This window comes from Brienomyrus brachyistius, chromosome 23 (assembly GCF_023856365.1).
Source record: "Brienomyrus brachyistius isolate T26 chromosome 23, BBRACH_0.4, whole genome shotgun sequence".
Lineage (NCBI taxonomy): Eukaryota > Metazoa > Chordata > Actinopteri > Osteoglossiformes > Mormyridae > Brienomyrus > Brienomyrus brachyistius.
The window spans coordinates 11,632,375-11,650,963 of record NC_064555.1 but is presented as its reverse complement, the minus strand read 5'-3'; the positions used below and the strand labels follow the sequence as shown (position 1 = coordinate 11,650,963).

The following is an 18,589-nucleotide window of genomic DNA, read 5'->3' as shown; positions in this document are numbered from 1 at the left end:
CTTATCTCCCTGGCTGTGTGTCATTGCCAATCCTGCTTGCCATTCTCTCTTCCTCTATCTCATCCCCTTCTCACTCCCTTCACCTGCTTTTATCCGCTGAGATCCTCTTTTTGGCCTCCCCTCCTGCCAGCACCTCACTGTCTGGGTAGAATGGATCCTGAGAAACCCAGATAAACTGGCCACAGGAGCTGAGGCATTCGTTCCTCTCATTCGCTCATTGCTGCTAGTCTGACTGGGCTGTTTTTCCAGGTATGCCACTGTGACTACAGCTCAAGCCTGGGTAGGCTGTCATCAGATGCACATTTTGCTAAAACTGTGAAGGATATGCCCAGCAAAAATGCCTAATAAAAAAGTCCAGCATGATTAACTATAGCAATAAAATTGTTTACGATTAAAATTTAACAGCTGAAGAAATTGCTTATAATTTATATCCCTGTAATAGATAAAAGAAGACAAAATAATTGTAAAAGAATGCCACTGAAATTATAATGAAAAATTATTTTGCTATTTGTACAAGTACATAAGCTGTTCATAAGTACACCAGGCACAAGAAGATTAAATGAGCAGATTGATAATTGATTTTGTAATTGTATGTCTTGGACACTCTGCTGAAAAGAAGAGCTGAGCTGTCAACTGATCAGCACCTGGTGGTGAGTTGGATGACATAGCAGATGGACAGAGGAAAATGCTGGACAGACTGGGTAGACCCAAATGTATAGTGAGGGTGAGCTGAGAGAGTCTGGTGGAGATCTTCAGCATACACACCCAGAAGAACTTGTCTTGCATCCTGAGGGAAGCTGGAGTAATTGAGTCCAAATGTGCTATGTACCATACCTTCATTGCTGAGGCAACTCTGCGGAACTGTGGCTGCAAAGATTTTGGTGTCTGTCGTAGCAGCAACCCCCAAAGCCGGAGATGAGCACCAGCAGTAAAGGCAGCCATCAGGCTGAAGAAGGAAGCCTTCCAAGCATGGTTAGTTTGTGGGAATCTGAAAGCAGCTGTCAGGTACCGGCAGGCCAAGCGGAATACGTCTTTGACGGTTGCAGAAACATAAACTCTGGTGTGGGAGGAATTTCATAGGGCCATGGAAAATGACTTTCGGTCAATCTCAAAGAGATTCTGGCAAAGCATCAGGCGACTCCGGAGGGAGAAATGGAGCTTTGTTCAAGCTGATTACAGTAGCGATAGTGTGCTGTTGACCTCACCTGGGGAAATAGTCAAGTAATAGAAGTGGTACTTTGAGAACCCCCTGAATCCCACTGACATGCCTTCGTGGAGGAAGTAGAGTCAGAGGGCTCATAGGACGATTAGGGCTGAGGTCACAGAGATAGTCAAAAAACTCTTCAGTGGTACAGTCCCAGGTATGGATGAGATTCACTCTGTGTTCCTGACGGCTCTTGGCTGACACGCCTCCTCTCAACATTGTGTGCATGTTGGGGACAGTGCCTTTGGATTGGCAGACTGAGGTGGTGGTCCCAGTCTTTAAGAAAGGGGACTGCAGGGTATGTTCCCACTTAAGGGGATCACGTTCCTCAGCTTTCCTGGGAAGGTCTTGCTGGAGTACTGGAGAGGAGGGTCTGTCCTTTACTTGAATCTCAGATCCAGGAGAAGCAGTATGAGTTCCATCCTGGTTGTGGAACACTGGATCAGCTCTTTTTCCTCAAAATGATATTGGAATGTTCATGGGTGATTGTCCAACCAGACTACACATGTTTTGAAGACTTGGAAAAGGTATACTAGCATGTCTTTCGGGAAGGTCCTGTAGGGGGTCTTCGGTAGTATGGAGTGTCGGGCCTGATGCTATGAGCCATTAGGTCCATGTGAGAGCTTTGTTTTATTTCTGGAGGGTGTTGGATTCCACCAGGGCTGCCCGTTTATGTCTGTTTCTGTTAATAACTTTTATAAACAGATTTTTAGGCACGGCTAAGGGGCGGTGGGGGTCCAAGGATGAGGATCAGCACATCCAAGTCTGAGGCCAAGGTTTTCAGCTGGAAATGGGTAGATTTCCCCCCCTTCAGGTTGGGGATGAGACTGCCTCAAGAGAAGGAGCTCAAGTATCGTGGGGTCGTGTTCAAGAGTCAGGGAAAAATGGAGTGGAATATTAACAGGACGATCAGTGCAGCATCAGCAGTTATGTGGACTTTGTACCAGTATGAAAGAAAGAGTTGAGCCGAATAGCAAAGCTATCGATTTACCAGTTAATCTACATTCCTACACTCACCTATGATTATGAGCTCTGGGTAGTGACCGAAAGAATGAGATTGCGGATGTAACTTGTGGAAATGAGCCAGCTGAGGTTATTCAGGCATCTATCTAGGATGCCTCCTGGACATCTCTCTGGGGAGGGGTTTTAGGCATATCGTACCGGGAAGAAACCGCGGGGCAGACCCAGGACATGCTGGAGAGATTATATCTCTCGACAGGCCTTTGAGTACCTGGATATTCCCCATGGGGAAGTTGGAGGAGGTGGCTGGGAAGAGGGAGGTCTGGGCATCTCTGCTGAGACTGCTATGCCCCCGTGACCCAGACCTGGATAAGTAGTGGAAAATGGATGGATGGAAGGATGGATATGTACATAGAATTTATTTAGCATTACATATGTCACGTTTTTGTCTATCACATCATCTCATTGTATGAAATATGGTAAGGTCAGCCATTTATTCAGCACCCCTGGAACAATTTGCAGGGTTAAGGGCCATGCTCAAGGGCCAAAGAGTAATATAATGACTCTGCTGGCCGCAGGATTTAAACCGATGACCTTGCGATCATGGGCACAGTGCCATGCACCAGCCTAATAGCTTTCCTATATCAGGAGTCAAGCTCAGCCCGCCTGGGTGAAATCCTAATCACCAGACCATATGGGATCTGCAGCCTAAAGCATATGAATAAATATGCAAATGAGAATGTAAATGAAAATGAATTAGGATCCCTTTCAGATGAAATACTGCTTTCAGTCACCCTCTGTTTGCCTTGATTTTCCTCCGTCTCTGACATCAGGACTTGAGAGAATCCAGCCACCCGTACTCAGGCTGACAGCGAGCGTGGTGTCTGCAGTCATTAACGCTGATTAAAGCTGCTCCCTTAACGAGCGTCCCCCTCCAGCCCCACTTCACTTGGCATTTGTGAGGAATGAGGGATGTGATGATCTACATGAGGGGGTCCCATAGCGGTTTAGTGGGGGTGAAGGTTACTCTCTGCTTGTCAGCTGTGCAGCCAGGATGACATGCAGAAATGAGCATTTATGCTCTGGGCACTCAAATGTGCTACACGCTCTGATTATTTCAAGCCAAGCACATCGTAATTACTGCCTTTCACAGTGCAGCATTCAGAGGCTATCTGGCCATGGTTGCGGTCCTGCACTTAACAGAAATGCAGCTGTTGTAGTAGTGTATTCTGTTTTCCGCCGCGGCCAACACTGTGATCAGCACCCTTCTCACAACGGCGCTGCTGTGCTGTGCATTTCTAATCGCACACGTATCTGCCTGTTTGCCGCCTCGATAAACCCTCATGTTGGTATTTCGGGCAGATTCATGAACGAATGCAGCTGTGATACCGTGTGATTATCGCCGCCTTATTTAACTCTGTGCTAATTAAGTCCTGCATATTTAAGAAGGTTTATCATTATAGTTTCTTTTCAGTCATGTCAGAATGCCAGTCAAACACAGGAATTCTTTGTTGCTGAATTCTGATTTAAGAGAAATCTTCCCAGGATATTTTGAGACAAAATTGCAGGTGTACCATTTGGCAGAAAAAGGTAAAAAGTATGGAGAATGACGAGAACTTGGTGTGCTGAGGAAGATTCAGATGACAGTCTCATCAGGATGAAATAACTGGTTATGAAGAGACTTCTACAATAATGAAGCAGACAGGGTTTGAGGCTCCTTAATGCTTCTCCTGTCCTTGAGGACTCAGTGGGAACACAGGAGTGCTGAATTTCTCCCTATGATACCATGGTTTTCTGTGGTATTTCTAGTACGGCTGGCAGCAGCAATGAACCCAGGCTTTAGGCCATTGAGTCTCGTAAGGGGATCTCCAGTGTCTGAGGACATGGAGCATGTCGCTTTCCCCAGTGCCCAGGACAGGGCGCTAAGATGCAGCTTTTCTGATCAGCACCCAGCATCCACAGCGGTTCCGTGTCAGACGTCCTCTCCCTCTTCCTCATTTGTCTGGTGCTGGAATCACCTCCTTTCTGTGTGAAATAACCAGGATCTGAACAGAGCCTTCCTACGTCATACCGTTCCTTTCCCATACAGCCCAACAAACACAAATGATGAGCCCCACCAGCAGCCGATGTGCTCCGCTAGCAAACCATTCATCTATGTGGAGCAGCAAAAATCACCACCCTGACATTTCCGCTTGGTCTCCACAAATTCGGATGAATTTTGTGAATTGCTGCTTCCGTTCCCTTTAATTTTAGAGCCTGGTAGAGTTTTTATTTCCCTTTTACTTGCAGTTTATGAATCATTTTAATGGTATGCAAATGGGAAATGGGCTTCTGGAAACTGAAAAGACTGAGCCCAGGGCCGATGCTGGTGTTTATGAATCTGTCATCAGTGTAGCAGTCTAAGGGAAGATTCTCAATAGCTCTTGCTGTCTTTTGTGCCTCTTGTGGCTGATCATGAAAGCAGTGAAGCCATCTGGCTTTGTCACTCACTTGATTGATGTGTCTTCATAGTTTTTCAGATCAAAAGTACCCTCATCATACATCAGCTGCGTCAACATTTACACAAGTTTTGTGTCACATTTCATTCAGGGTTTGGGCTTCAGGCTGCAGCAGCATTGGAGAATAAGAGATAGCAGTATGCTCCGTTCTTAAGCCTTCTACAGTGTTTCAGTCAAGCTGTAGCAGACGTGACATCACTATTTCTTGCACAGGCTAACTGTGTAAGAGACGAGCATTGTCAATTTGTCCACCTCCACCCAATCCCAGGCCAGTTATTACCATAAATGTTGTGCTCCACCCAATCCCAGGCCAGTTATTACCATAAATGATGTGCTCCACCCAATCCCAGACCAGTTATTACCATAGATGTTGTGCTCCACCCAATCCCAGGTCAGTCTTGTTCATTCGTGCAGAACCTTCATCCAATAACGATACATGCTGGGACTCAAACCAATCCCAGCTTGACTATTACTGTGTTTGCCACAGTTCCACCCAACCACAGATCAACTATAACCATGTGTGCTGGAACTCCAGGCAGTGCCCATATGTAATGAAGACCAGGGGCGAGTCTATGATTTAACCCTTAGGTTGTCTTAGGTCCCAGTACGGTTGCATGCTGGACAACAATTACATCTGTACCAGCCAACCTGTACTGGATATTATCTCAAGAGCTCTGAATGTAAATGTAGAAGTTCCAGCCAGTCCCAGAGTAGGTGTAACCTGAAGAGTCCCGATGCAGCCATATCAGCTTGGCATAAATAACGTTGTACGACTCCCTTTAGAGCATGTGAGCAGCCAGACGGCTACTAAAAGAATTTGGGAGGATTAAAAACAGGCAGACATTTGGCAGATTAAACCGAGAAACTCTAAATGTCATGTCCTGTTGGGAATGTAAAATATGCTGGCCTGTATGGCAGGACCTGGACCTATGACTGAAAGAGTTGCTGATTGAAATTACTAGAGGATCATTGCTGTTGTACCTTTGAAATACTTCTTTTATTGCCTTGGTTGAAGCATCCAGCTGTACTAATTAATTTGCACGGTGTGTGCAAAAAGCATCTGAATTCATCTCATTATGGAATAAATAAGACAGATTACACTTCACATTTAGATATAAAATATGACGCTGAGCACTTGAAATTCAAATGCGTGAGAATCCCTTATTCCTTATGCTTATTCCTGTCTGATGGTTTTCTGATATCTCATTGTGACACTACATTTTCCAGAATTATAACCACAAACAGCAATTTTGTGAAGAAATGCGCAACTCAAATTCTTTATTATTATTTTCTTAATTTAACGGAATTATATACCACGATTAGAATGAATGACTCTTCTAAGGACGGCTATGCACTGCCGAAATAAATTCAGGACATAGTTATTTAAAGCTCTATTTATCAGGGTATCAGCTCGATTTTGAAGATTCTTGCTGAGGTAAGCATGTTAGTCTTCAGTAAATCTGTTACTCGGGCCGAATTCGTCAATGCGTGAGGGGGGCATATTTATGAGGAATTCTGGAAGCGTCACAGTACAGCGGTTTGCTCTGTGCTTTTGCGTGTCATACTGTAGTAGCACCGTGCTGTAAAAAAACAAAAACCTCTTTTTCCTATTATGTTGCTCATCACCATAAAAATGGGAGCAGTGCGTCTTGTCTTGTTAATCTCGTCTGTCTGCTGTCTGCCCAGAGTTTCCCATCAATGTCACTATGGACTATGTTTTGCCTGGCCCAGCACCAGGCCAAATACTCTCTTGCAGGATGAATCCAGCCCTTGACAATGTCTTTGCTCTCTGGCTCCAAGCCACGAAGAGGAGGCATCTGCTGGTGAGGCCAGAGCTTGGGTAACATTTCGAATTGCACTATTAACTCTTCTGTGGGAGGGGATGGAGTGTAAGGTCTTATTTTTAAACCAGACAAGAATAACAGAAGCACAAATAAAGATGTGTATCACTTTCTTTTGCTGTTGCTCCTTGGTGTGATGGGATAAGGTTGTCACTTAGGGTGCCTAAGCAGGTGGGATGGTGCCAGATGACCCCTCAGCATTAGTGATGGCAGCACATGCAGTGATCTGAACCCTCACTGCCCAGGAAACTCAATCACGCGTCGCCCAGTAACCTTTCTTCAGCATGGCTGTTTTTTTGAGAGCTTGAAGTCTGCCACACCATTAAGTGTCAAACAGTGTAAACTTGGGGCCAACATGGTGTCATTGCTGCATGTGCTTTACTCTCTGGCAGGGACAGCAACCTAAAAGTTCAGCCGCCGCTCGAAGTGTCCACCAAAAACAGCGTTTCTCTTAGACAGCATGTGTCATGGTTATTGTTGTTATGTTTGCCTGCAAAGCGACTGGGAAAACTCCACAGCTCTTACAGGCTGATAAGTGGTGCTCTTCCTCCAACAAGGGCGATGCCTCCAGTCTGTCTGTGAATGTGTCACCTCTAACCACAGGGACGTCTGCTTTCAGTGCTGAAACTGATGGAAAACTAAAATGAAATACTAGGAGGTCAAACCCCAATTCATTTGATGACACATATAAGACATTGTTAGTCCAGTCTATATGTACTTATTTTCATGTCTGAGTGCCAGAGGCAGCGGTGAACTTTTAGCCCGGCCTTATGGCTGGACTGCTTTCATTTCTGAAGACAGATCTTCTCGCTTGTCTTGGTCTGGCCACTTCTTCTTCACATTCGTGCTCTCCTGAACGCTTGTCAGAGACACAGTTTTTTTAATGCCTCCACTTGCATTGTGATCGTAGATGTTCCATAAGGCAACTGTTATAAATGAAGGATGTTCCATTTCGTTGATGATAATTTAGATTCCATTGGAGCAAATCTGGAGCAGGAAGTGTGTCTTTGGTTTGGCAGTTGTGTTGTGGGGTTTTGGAAAGAAAACGATTAATGTCAGTTTTAATGGAAAAACGGTAAGATGTGCAGCCTGAATATAAAACGAAACGCAAAATCAGTCGCAGGTCACTGAGAAAGAAGAAACATTTACCTAAATCTTTAACAGCACCAAGCGTAGACACTCTCTTGCAGGATGAATCCAGCCCTTGACAATGTCTTTGCTCTCTGGCTCCAAGCCACAAAGAGGAGGCATCTGCTGGTGAGTCCAAAGCTTGGGTAACATGCATTGTGTTGGTATATTTGATGGTGGATTGCTGAGACCTCCATGGCTGTATTAATTCATTAGTATCACATGGATTTCTGGGCTCAGCACTGGGGGGTGACTGGGCTGACAAGGCGGATCCAGCCCAGGAGAACATCAGTCCCTGGATCTCCACAGGACCCCTCATTTCCTGGATAACTGTCAGTCGTTGTTGGTGAAATCCTTGTTTACGGACCTTCCGGCATCTTCTGTGGAGAAACTCCTCAAATAGACTGAGAAAAAGAGAGAAGGGGCAGGGTTAAAATGGCTGGAGCCTGTAGGCAGCTTTGGAGTTCTGCAGTCCTGGATGAATGCAGCCTGGTGAAATCTCATGCTCTCCTAAACACCGACTTACAGGGCTGACACAGTTTGTCATTCCACTCAGGCTGGAAATATGTCCGCAAAGCAGAGAGAGGGGCCACGTATGGTTTAGTGATGTAGGAGCCCTTGCTGACTGACAGATACACACATTGTAACGTTTCCCCCTGCCCAGCCAGGGCAGTCACACACGCTGCTGCTTAGTAGCAGGTGAAGGTCCTTCCATCACCCCCTCCTCACCAGCTGAACCCCCTCCCTTCCCTGCCCCTGCTGCACTGCCTCATCAAGCTCGACCCAGAGTTGATGTTAAGATTATATTTGTCCATCTTCCATAGCCTGGAGCGTATGCCGGGAAGCATGGGGCACCAGGCAGGGCGCACCCTGGATGGGATTCACATCCACAGAGAACATACGCAATCACACACTGCGGGCTGTTGAGAGACCCCAGCCCCCTACCTGCACCAGCTCGAGGAGAATGTGTAAACTCCTATGCGCACATGCTGACTTTTATAGACACCCTGTCTTCTTTCAGGAGTACATGTTGTATTTGTGTAATATATAATTTGTCATCTTTCTTTTCCTCCTCTCGTTTTGTGGTTTTCCTGGCTCTGTTGTTTTCTGATAATTGTTCTCTGAGGGCCTCTGTGACCCTCTTCACTTGAAAGTTTTGTGGACAATTAAGTGATTTTGTGTGGCACAGGCGAAGTGTGTTTCTGCGGGGGGGCATGAGAGTGGACACCCTGATAGTACAGCTGCCCATATGTGTTTAATATATTGGCAATTGCCGGCCAAGCATGTTGTGCAGTCAATGGGCAGAGCTGTTGCCTCACAGATCTGAGGTTCAGCTCCATCTCTGTCCTCTCGGCGGGGAGTTTGCATGCTCTCCTCATATTGTGTGGCTTTCCTCTCACAGACCACAGACCTGCATTAGCCTGCAGCTTCTCTTTTCTGCTCCTGGGGATCAAGCAGCAGGAATGAACAGCCTTGCATTAGACTAATTCTCTTCTCTGACTTGCCCTTAGTGTGCAATACATGTGTACTGTGACGGACCGGCATCTCGTCCAGGGTGTAGCCCTGTTTTGTGCCCTACGCTTCCTAAGATGCACTTCACATTCCCTGAGACCATGACTAACATATATGGCTGGAAGACAGATGGATGGTTTTGGAGTCACTGCAGGGGCCACAACACTGGATCACCGTGTATCTAATACCCAGGGCTGGACTGTTATTAAACCCATTGCCCCACTGGGAAAATGCCTGATATGCCAGTATGCTGGTCCAGCCCTGATAATGCCCATACCCAATAAATACATTACAGCATTGTATTCCCCAGACAGCCCTGTCACCTGTCCCACTCATCTAATCCATACTCCTCCCACACTGCGGGCCACTAAGTGACATCAATCTCTTACCTGCACCAGGTTGAGGCGAACGTGCAATCTCTACAGTTTCTAAAGTGACTGCATGAAAGTTAATAAATGTGTTTTTACCAGAATGCTCTTGGTGCTTGTTGTGACACATAACTTTAAAACTTGATCAGTTATGGCACATTTTATATTCTATTTATTTCTCATTTGCATTATGAGCAACATTTTCCTTGACATAATAGTAAGAACTGTAACTAAAACACTAATGGTATAGACCAGAGCTGTTAACTGAAACGCTAATGGTATAGACTAGAACTGTTAACTGAAACAGTAATGGTATAGACAAGATCTGTTAACTGAAACACTAATGGTATAGACCAGAGCTGTTAACTGAAACGCTAATGGTATAGAACAGAGCTGTTAACTGAAACACTAATTGTATAGACCAGAGCTGTTAACTGAAACGCTAATGGTATAGACCAGAACTGTTAACTGAAACGCTAATGGTATAGACCAGAGCTGTTAACTGAAACGCTAATGGTATAGACCAGAGATGTTAACTGAAATGCCAATGGTATAGACCAGAGCTGTTAACTGAAATGCTAATGGTATAGACCAGAGCTGTTAACTGAAACACTAATGGTATAGAACAGAGCTGTTAACTGAAACGCTAATTGTATAGACCAGAGCTGTTAACTGAAACGCTAATGCTATAGACCAGAGATGTTAACTGAAATGCCAATGGTATAGACCAGAGCTGTTAACTGAAACACTAATGGTATAGACCAGAGCTGTTAAACTCACTGAAAAGGACTTATTTAAGAATCATCAGTGAATGTACAGGCCAACAAAGGCTTATCTATTTAGTTAATGACTGTATGACCCAAACTTTGTAGTCACTAGGTTGAAATCTTTACGATATGTAAATGATATCTGCAAATGTGATCTCCATTGTAAACATTATTCCTGAATATTTGTTTTATTTTATTTTTTTTAAAAAAAGAACTGAACACTGATATGCAAAAACCTTTCTGAAAATATAGAATTAAATTAAATGAATCCACTGGGCCGATGGACTATTATTTATATAGCTTTTATCTGATACCATCCACTGGATCCTTCTTGAAAATCAGAAATAGTCAGTCCAAAGTTTAGTCCCAAGAAATCAAAACAAACACTGAAATTACACTGAAAAACAAATTACTGAATGTTTAGCTGAATTTTATGTTACAGTAACTCACTACTGTTGAACTTGTCACTAGGGGAAGGGCAGGATGAGGAAAGTTGTAGTGCATTGGATGATCCCCACTTCCCTGGTACAGCTGTAGGGGAAGGGCAGAATGAGGAAAGTTATAGTGCATTGGATGATCCCCACTTCCCTGGTACAGCTGTAGGGGAAGGGCAGGATGAGGAAAGTTGTAGTGCATTGGATGATCGCCACTTCCCTGGTACAGCTGTAGGGGAAGGGCAGAATGAGGAAAGTTATAGTGCATTGGATGATCCCCACTTCCCTGGTACAGCTGTATTTGTACACGTCAGTTACATCAGTTTTGGTTTGGAATGCACAATGAAACTTGAACACGCAATTGATACATTTTTGGATACAAGTGGAATCTAAATTCACAAGTAGACAATCGACACAGAAAATATTATGCTAATTGTCACTGTGAGTTAGCTATGGTTATGCTTGTTGCAGTCAGTCATAGGGTCTTTCTGAATAACAAGTATGCAATGATTGTACTTGTGGTCTTGGCAAGAGTGGTCTTACTAACTTGCCTTCCAAGAACGAACTTGTGGTGCAATGAATCATGGGGATTAGTCTCATTTGGCGAGACGCAACTGATGCATCCTTCATATTTTGGGCGGAGCAAGAGCAACATCTGGTGATTTTTACCATCCTCTCTACTTCTGTTCTTAGTATTGGAAGTAGTCCTCAGTAATGGAAAATGGCATAAAATGGGAACATGAGAACACAAGCATGTTGAAGTATGCTTTGAGAAACACCCAACACCAGCGTTTTGGGAACATTTTGGTTTCTCAGTAAATTACACCATCACTGCAGAAAAAGCGGTTAATAAGACCAAGACTCTGCCGGCTCTGTTATACTGGACTTGGATATGTAGCTGGAAACACATCCGATCTGCTAACTCATTTGAGACGATATCATCCAAATTCAGGGGCTGCATCCTTGTAAGGCTGTATTCCAAGAGCAAACGCATCACAATGGCACAATAAGACTGTCTCATTTTAAAGGCTCCTTTAAATGCAGTCTAGAAATACGTCCTCCTTTTGCCGAATTACAAAGGAACCACTCGATGATCCTTTGCAGCCCAACATATCCCAAGATTCATTGTGCAGTGGCAAAGTGGGTGTGTCCAGGTTAGGTGATAGAAATGGTGCTTCATGACTCAAGGACAAGGGCAGAAACAGCTGGTGACGGCCAGACCATCCCATTTAACAGCACTTTCTGTTTGACCTTAGGGCACAGCCTACAAAGGCTATGCCCTCGATGACCACATCCTTTGAAGGATGCAGCCCCTGACTGCTTCCTCTGCACGTTAGGATCCCTGTGACTTTTGCCAGCAAATTCAGACTGGGCTAAAAAAATATTAACCACAGGGTTGTTCAGCACTATAGATATGAAACCATGTTTGGCAGTAGAGAAGATGTTGATTAAGATTGTTATTATTCAGTGTTATTTAAATTCTTTTATTAATTTTAAATAACGGCAATCCCCAAGTTACAAATAAGACCCATTCCCATGCAAAGTTTGCCTTTAAATCAAAATTGCAGGTAAGTTGTAAAAGATAAATGGCATAATAATAATAATAATAATAATAATAATATACAAATACTAAAAGTAGATACAGTACTGAGATACAGGAGCACTGTTGATGCAATACCAAGTCATGCTTTTGTTTGACACGTCCATGAAATACTAAGTCATGCTTTTGTTTGACACGTCCATGAAATACTAAGTCATGCTTTTGTTTGACATGTCCATGAAATACTAAGTCATGCTCTTGATTGCATGGTCAGCAAATATGACATGGCATCCCATATTGATACAAAAACGGGCTATACTTTTTATTTTTCAATGAAGGGGCAATCACACAATATATGGAATAGCTGCAAAAAAATCCTGAACAAAAAATTTACATTCTTATTTATATACTTACATAGGATTCGCTGTTCAACAAGAACAGTATTTACAAATCAAAGTATATTTATGTTCCCTAAAATACATTTTGATAACTGGGTACTGGAATGCTGAAGATAAAGTTTGCTGAATGGGGAGGCTAGTGACGAAAAATCAATATGTTTAGATGGCAAATGGCTATGTTCACAAGATGGTGGCTACAGATTCCATTTTACCTCTCAGCTGTTTCCTGTCATTGCAGTTCTTATTTTTCAATTATGAGGTGATTTTGGGTCTGGTCAACTTGACATTTTCAGGTGTAGATTTTCATCCATATAATGCTTTTGTGAAGTTTTAATAAGATCCATCAAAGATCAAATAGAGTAAACAGAATAATAATTAGATGTTGATGGATCCTGTTCACAAAGATAAGCCCCTAAACATTTCATCATTCTCTTTGCTCTCACTAAGCGCCATTGCTTCAAGTTTCGGCAATTTGTCTCAAAATTTGAAGGTCCAGATCTTCACTCACACAATGTGCCTACAAAGTTTGGAAAAGATGAGACAGATCATTTTTGAATCATTATGCTGACAAGATCAAATGTCTGAAACTACCCTTTTTTGATGCAACTATGTGGTGCTACTCTGGGGTAATTTCTCAGAATATTACTTCCAGTTTGTCACCCCTACAATGTGCCAGCTAAGTTTGAAAACGATTTGTCCACTACTTTTATAGTTACTGTGTTTATGAGACCAAGTGTCTTCTACAGCTGTTATTTCCTTCTTTCGCTGCCACAAAGCTGCTTCATTTTTTGGGTAACTTCTGGAAATTAAATCTGGTCTAGATCCTCATCCATGTAATGTTTCTGTGCAGCAGTAATAAGATCCATCAAATACTTTTTGACTTATTCACAAGGTCGTATGTTGTCCACTTTCACCATTTCCTTTGCTGCCATCAAACGATGTTACTCCATTTTTGAGGCAATCTGTCTCAAACAGTTTAATCAGTTCTAGTTCGACACCAAAAAAATACCTCTGCAAAGTTTGAAAATGATTTGTGAAAGAGTTTTTGAGTCAGTGGCAGAGGACTGGTCCCATAACCGTATGATTCCCCAAAGCCCAGGAATTAGACGTATAGACCAGTTGATGAGCTATGTTGGGGTAACGGGCTTTTTTATAGATACTTTGTTGTGAAGTGTATTTATTTGCAATTTATCACATCCAGCCTGTGAAATGAACATGGATGTAAGTGGGAGAATTACCGGCCTACAGAATATATTGGTCTTCCATGAAGGATAGACATGACATTTGCTGTTATTATCATTCCAGCCCACACACTGTAGCCCTACATCTCTGATGTTATCTGCTTACCATCCATCCATTTTCTGTACCTGCTTGTCCAATTCAGGGTCACTGGGGTCCAGAGTCTATTCTGGAAACTATGGGGGCAAGGCAGGGAACCACCCATGATGGTACACCAACCCCCCACGGGGAACACTCCCCACTGGAGTACCCAGACGAAAATCCACCACACACAGGAAGAACATACAAACTCCCCACACACAGAGCTATGGCAGAGACTCCGGGCCAGAGCTGTGATGCAACAGTGCTAACCACTGCACCACCCCACATCTGTTGACCAAAAATGCTAATATTTAGCCTGCTAGGCAAGCTTTATGTAGCTTTCATTGATTGGCACTTTAATGGGTCCATTTGTGCTAAGTGCTGATCAAATTTTTGTGCCGTTGGCGAGACTGATTTGTGGCATGTGGGGTATATTTATGCTAATGTGAGAGAGCAGCTTCCTGTGGATTGGCTGCCAGGATGTTGGGAAAGCACCCTGGAGACCAATCATGGGGCTGGAAGCCTAAAAAGGCTAAGCCTATTAAAATAGAATGCTCCATGAGTGATACCTAATAGGATATTGAGGATTTCATAGGAGTTCATAACTGCATACATTTTGCAATGTGAAATACAAAGTGAGTAAATGTGTATGTGGGACTGCAGAAATGTTAATGTTTAGGAGGCCATACATTTGTCTATGTGTATATGAGTTTTGTGTGAGTTTGTCTGTGTATTTTTGTGTCAATGTGTGTGCCTGAATCGTTTTTATGTACATTGATATGTACAGTATGTTTATCTGCGTTGATGGGTGTGTCTGTCTGTGCGTGAGTGCAGCTGTGTGAGTGAATCTGTGTGTTGGCAACGACAGACAGAAGAACGGCAGGGAAGCCGAGCGCTCGGCGGCTGCCGTCCGGCCCGGAGGCCCGCAGAGCTCAGTGGGAGAGCTTCTGTCTTACACAGGCTGCAGCTCAGCCTCTACACCGGCATTTACATTTACATTTCTAAAGGGTCAGTCAGCTCTTGAAACGCCAAGGAGGAAATTGACATTCACCGGGACGCCTCGGCAGCGCAGAAGGGGAAGAGAGGCTCCACTCCATGCCAGATTCCCCTGGGGGGCTCACAGAAACATGGGGTTCGCAGACCCCCTCTCCTCTCCAGGTCCTTATACCCGCAGCAGCATCCTGGGAGGACAGAGCCTCTTTATTATAAAGCAGGGCCGCTGGACCCCCCCCCCGCCTCCGTCCCCCCATTCAGCCGAACATTGCTGTTGTCCCTTCAGAAATGCTTGATGGGACCTGAGGGCAGCGGCCTGAAATGCCCCGAAACCCCCCCGCTTGTCTTTGTTGGTGATCAGCATCAGCCTTGATATCCAGCCTTTTCTGCTTCTTGACTTGTACTGTACTAATGGAGAGAGTTGCTTTATTTACTTCTGCTCACCCCCAGCCTCATCTCCGGTTTATCACAGTCCTCTGTCCTTAATAATCAGCTCTGCACCCTGAAAAAACACCAGGAACTGTGTGTGTGGGGGGGGGGGGCAGCCATCATATTCATTCTACACTTTCAAACATATTCCAGCTTCAGTGCTTATTTCCCATTTACTGGCTATAAAAATAGCCACTCTCACCCCTCTGTACATGGCCATATTCTCCAGCTCTATCCCTCCAACTGCTCAGACCTGCACCCCATTCTATAGTAACCAGCCTCTCCTCTGTCACCCGCTGATGATGTGCGATACTGTTACATCATCAAATTACCATGTTCAGGTGAGCGACCCACACGCTTGTGTGTGTGCGCACACTCACGCACTCACACACACTCACACCCTGCGCTCCCCTCCTATGTCTGCTCTTCCTGTACCACCTCTCGTCTGCTTGTCCCTTTCCCCTCGTCTCCTCTGCAGATACATGTTTTTGCTCTTGCTTCTGGTAAACAGGGCTGAGTGATGCCGGTAGAAACAGCTGGGCTGAGAGGTGTGCGGCAGTGTTTGCCTGCTTTCCAGGCGGAGACGGGGCAACGTGGTGACAGCAGACATGGCGAGAAAGACAGAGAGGGGGAGAGAGGTGGAGTAGAGAGAGCGAGAGAGAGGGAGGGAAAAAGAGAGAGGGAGTGAGGGAGGGAAAGAGAGAGAGGGCCAGAGAGAGAAAGAGAGAGAGAGATGTCGTACTGGCATCCTCATTTATTAATGAAATAATATACTCCCTGTATAGCTGACCTAGAATTGAGAAGGAGAGAACATGTTTGCCATTAAGCTATGTGTGCAGTTACTGACACCTACTGGTGCTTCTGGGTTATTGTAGTCACAATCCATATTTGTCTCACAATCAGAACTCTGATGATTTCAGTCATACATCCAGACATTTGTTTCTGAAACAACTTGATGCCTTTTTCTGATGGATGATCTAATGGACGTTGTAGTTATTGGCTATAATGTTCTCTTTTTTGTTTTCTAGCCTGAGAAGAGAAGGCTATACAGTCCAGGTGAGCGTGAATGACTACCTGGACATCTACTGCCCCCTCTACAATGGCAGCCAGCAGGGGACAACGACAGGAGAGCAGTATGTGCTCTACATGGTCAGCTCCCATGGATACCACACCTGTGACCCGAAGCGGGGCTTCAAACGGTGGGAATGCAACAAGCCACATGCCCCCCATGCCCCCAATGTGCCCATCAAGTTCTCCGAGAAGTTCCAGCGCTACAGCGCCTTCTCCTTGGGCTACGAGTTCAACGTGGGCCATGACTATTACTACATCTGTGAGTGCTGTGCGCTCAACTGCTGAGTACAGCATACATATTGGAAATTAATGTTTTTAATATCTTTGTATATCAACATATCTGTGAAATGTGTTCCATTTATTTGTACACTGCATCAAGTATTTTGTTTGATTACCATTCTAGAAGACCACCACACCAGTGAAGTCAGTGTATTTTATATCCTTGTACGCTCAGTAAATTTTGTGTGATTAACATCGTAGTGCACTGATATATCTGTAAATTTAGTTTGATTAATATCCTAGTACACAAACATATTCGTGAATTCAGTGAGATTAACATCCTAGTTCACTGATATATCTGTGAATTCAATGAGATTAACATCCTAGTGCACTGATATATCTGTGAATTCAGTGAGATTAACATCGTAGTTCACTGATATATCTGTGAATTCAGTGAGATTAACATCCTAGTGCACTGATATATCTGTGAATTCAGTGAGATTAACATCCTAGTTCACTGATATATCTGTGAACTCAGTGTGATTTACATTCTACTGCACCTCTATATATGTGAATTCAGTGTGACTAATATTGTTTTTCATACATATCCTCGGACACCTTGGCACACCTCTGAAATAGATCTGTGAGCTTTAACTCTGCCTGAACTCCTTGACATTACGTGACATTGGTATTTAGGGGCCTTTGCAGGCCTAGCATTCCCTCCCCATGTAATCATGCTGATGTGCTTTGCAGCCAAGCCCACCCACCATAATGACCACAGCTGTCTGCGCCTGAGGGTGTACGTCTGCTGCTCCACCCGTAAGTCCCCCCCCCCCCCGCACACAACTTGCTCCTCCCCCTTATCTCAGCGTCTCTCCTCTAGCACACTCACTCCCTTGCCTCCTGTCCCTCTTGCACCTATTGCCAGTTTTTCTGCTAGCAGATCATTCTAGAATCAAGAGTGGTCAGCTGACCAGGCAGACACACAGTGTGGTTAGCACAGAAGATAACAGAGATACACAGTGTGGTCAGCAGAGCAGATAGAGACCAAGCACTGTGGTCAGCAGACTAGAAAGAAATGGCTTCTTCATTAGTACGCCAGGCTGAGATGCACTGGAACATGATGGAGTACTGAAGCTACTTTCTCTGTGTCTATCAGCACCTCACAGAGATGACGACTCTAACGCGGCGATGCCAGACTACACTCTCAGGCCCAACCTCAAAATACATAGTATGGGTGAGTGTGTCCCATGTACCCCATTTAATCTGGGTCCTTCTGCTGTGTCCTGCTTCTTTGTTCCTTCCCATCTCCTCACTGTCACATCAGATGTAACAGGTCGTGTTTTTCAGCAGGGGAATACCTGTCAACTCACTGGCACCACAATCAGGAAACCTGTGTGATTGTGCATCTGTGTCTGGATTGTATGTGGATTAATAACAAAAAATAGTTATTTTGACACTGTGGAGACCACCCATCCCCCACAAAGATCTGTGAATGCAATCCTCCATTCATTTTCTGAAATCACTTGTCCTATTCAGGGTCACGGGGGGTCCGGAGCCCATCGCAGAGACTACTGGCGCGAGGCGGGAAACAACACAGGATGGGGCGGCAACCCATCGCAGGGCACACTCACACACCATTCACACACCAGTCACACACCAGTCACACACCAGTCACACACCCATCTACACCTGTATGAAATTTGGTAACTCCAATTAGCCTTGTTTTTTGGGACTGTAAGGGGTGGAAACCCCAGGACAACATGGAGCAAACATGCAAACTCCACACGCATTTTGAGAGCCAGGTGCGAGGCGACAGTGTGACCACTGCACCACCGTACTGCCCCTTGAATGTAATCAAAAAAGTAAAAATGTCAAAAGTCTCATATTTAGTTTTATTACCTATG

General features: G+C 44.5%; 1 protein-coding gene across 4 annotated transcripts in view; it reads left to right on the top strand.

Moving 5' to 3' along the window:
* LOC125718981 (ephrin-A3-like) overlaps positions 1 to 18,589 on the top strand; it is a 55,478-nt gene that overhangs the window by 30,941 nt on the left and 5,948 nt on the right. For 2 of the 4 annotated variants that reach the window (XM_048993344.1, XM_048993343.1), the window contains exons 2-4: positions 16,421 to 16,722; positions 17,436 to 17,501; positions 17,842 to 17,919. In XM_048993344.1, coding sequence (XP_048849301.1) covers positions 16,421 to 16,722; positions 17,436 to 17,501; positions 17,842 to 17,919 — 446 coding nt within the window. Of the gene's footprint in view, positions 1 to 15,650; positions 15,734 to 16,420; positions 16,723 to 17,435; positions 17,502 to 17,841; positions 17,920 to 18,589 lie in introns of those variants that run through there. The other 2 variants (XM_048993346.1, XM_048993345.1) reach the window with 2 other exon arrangements.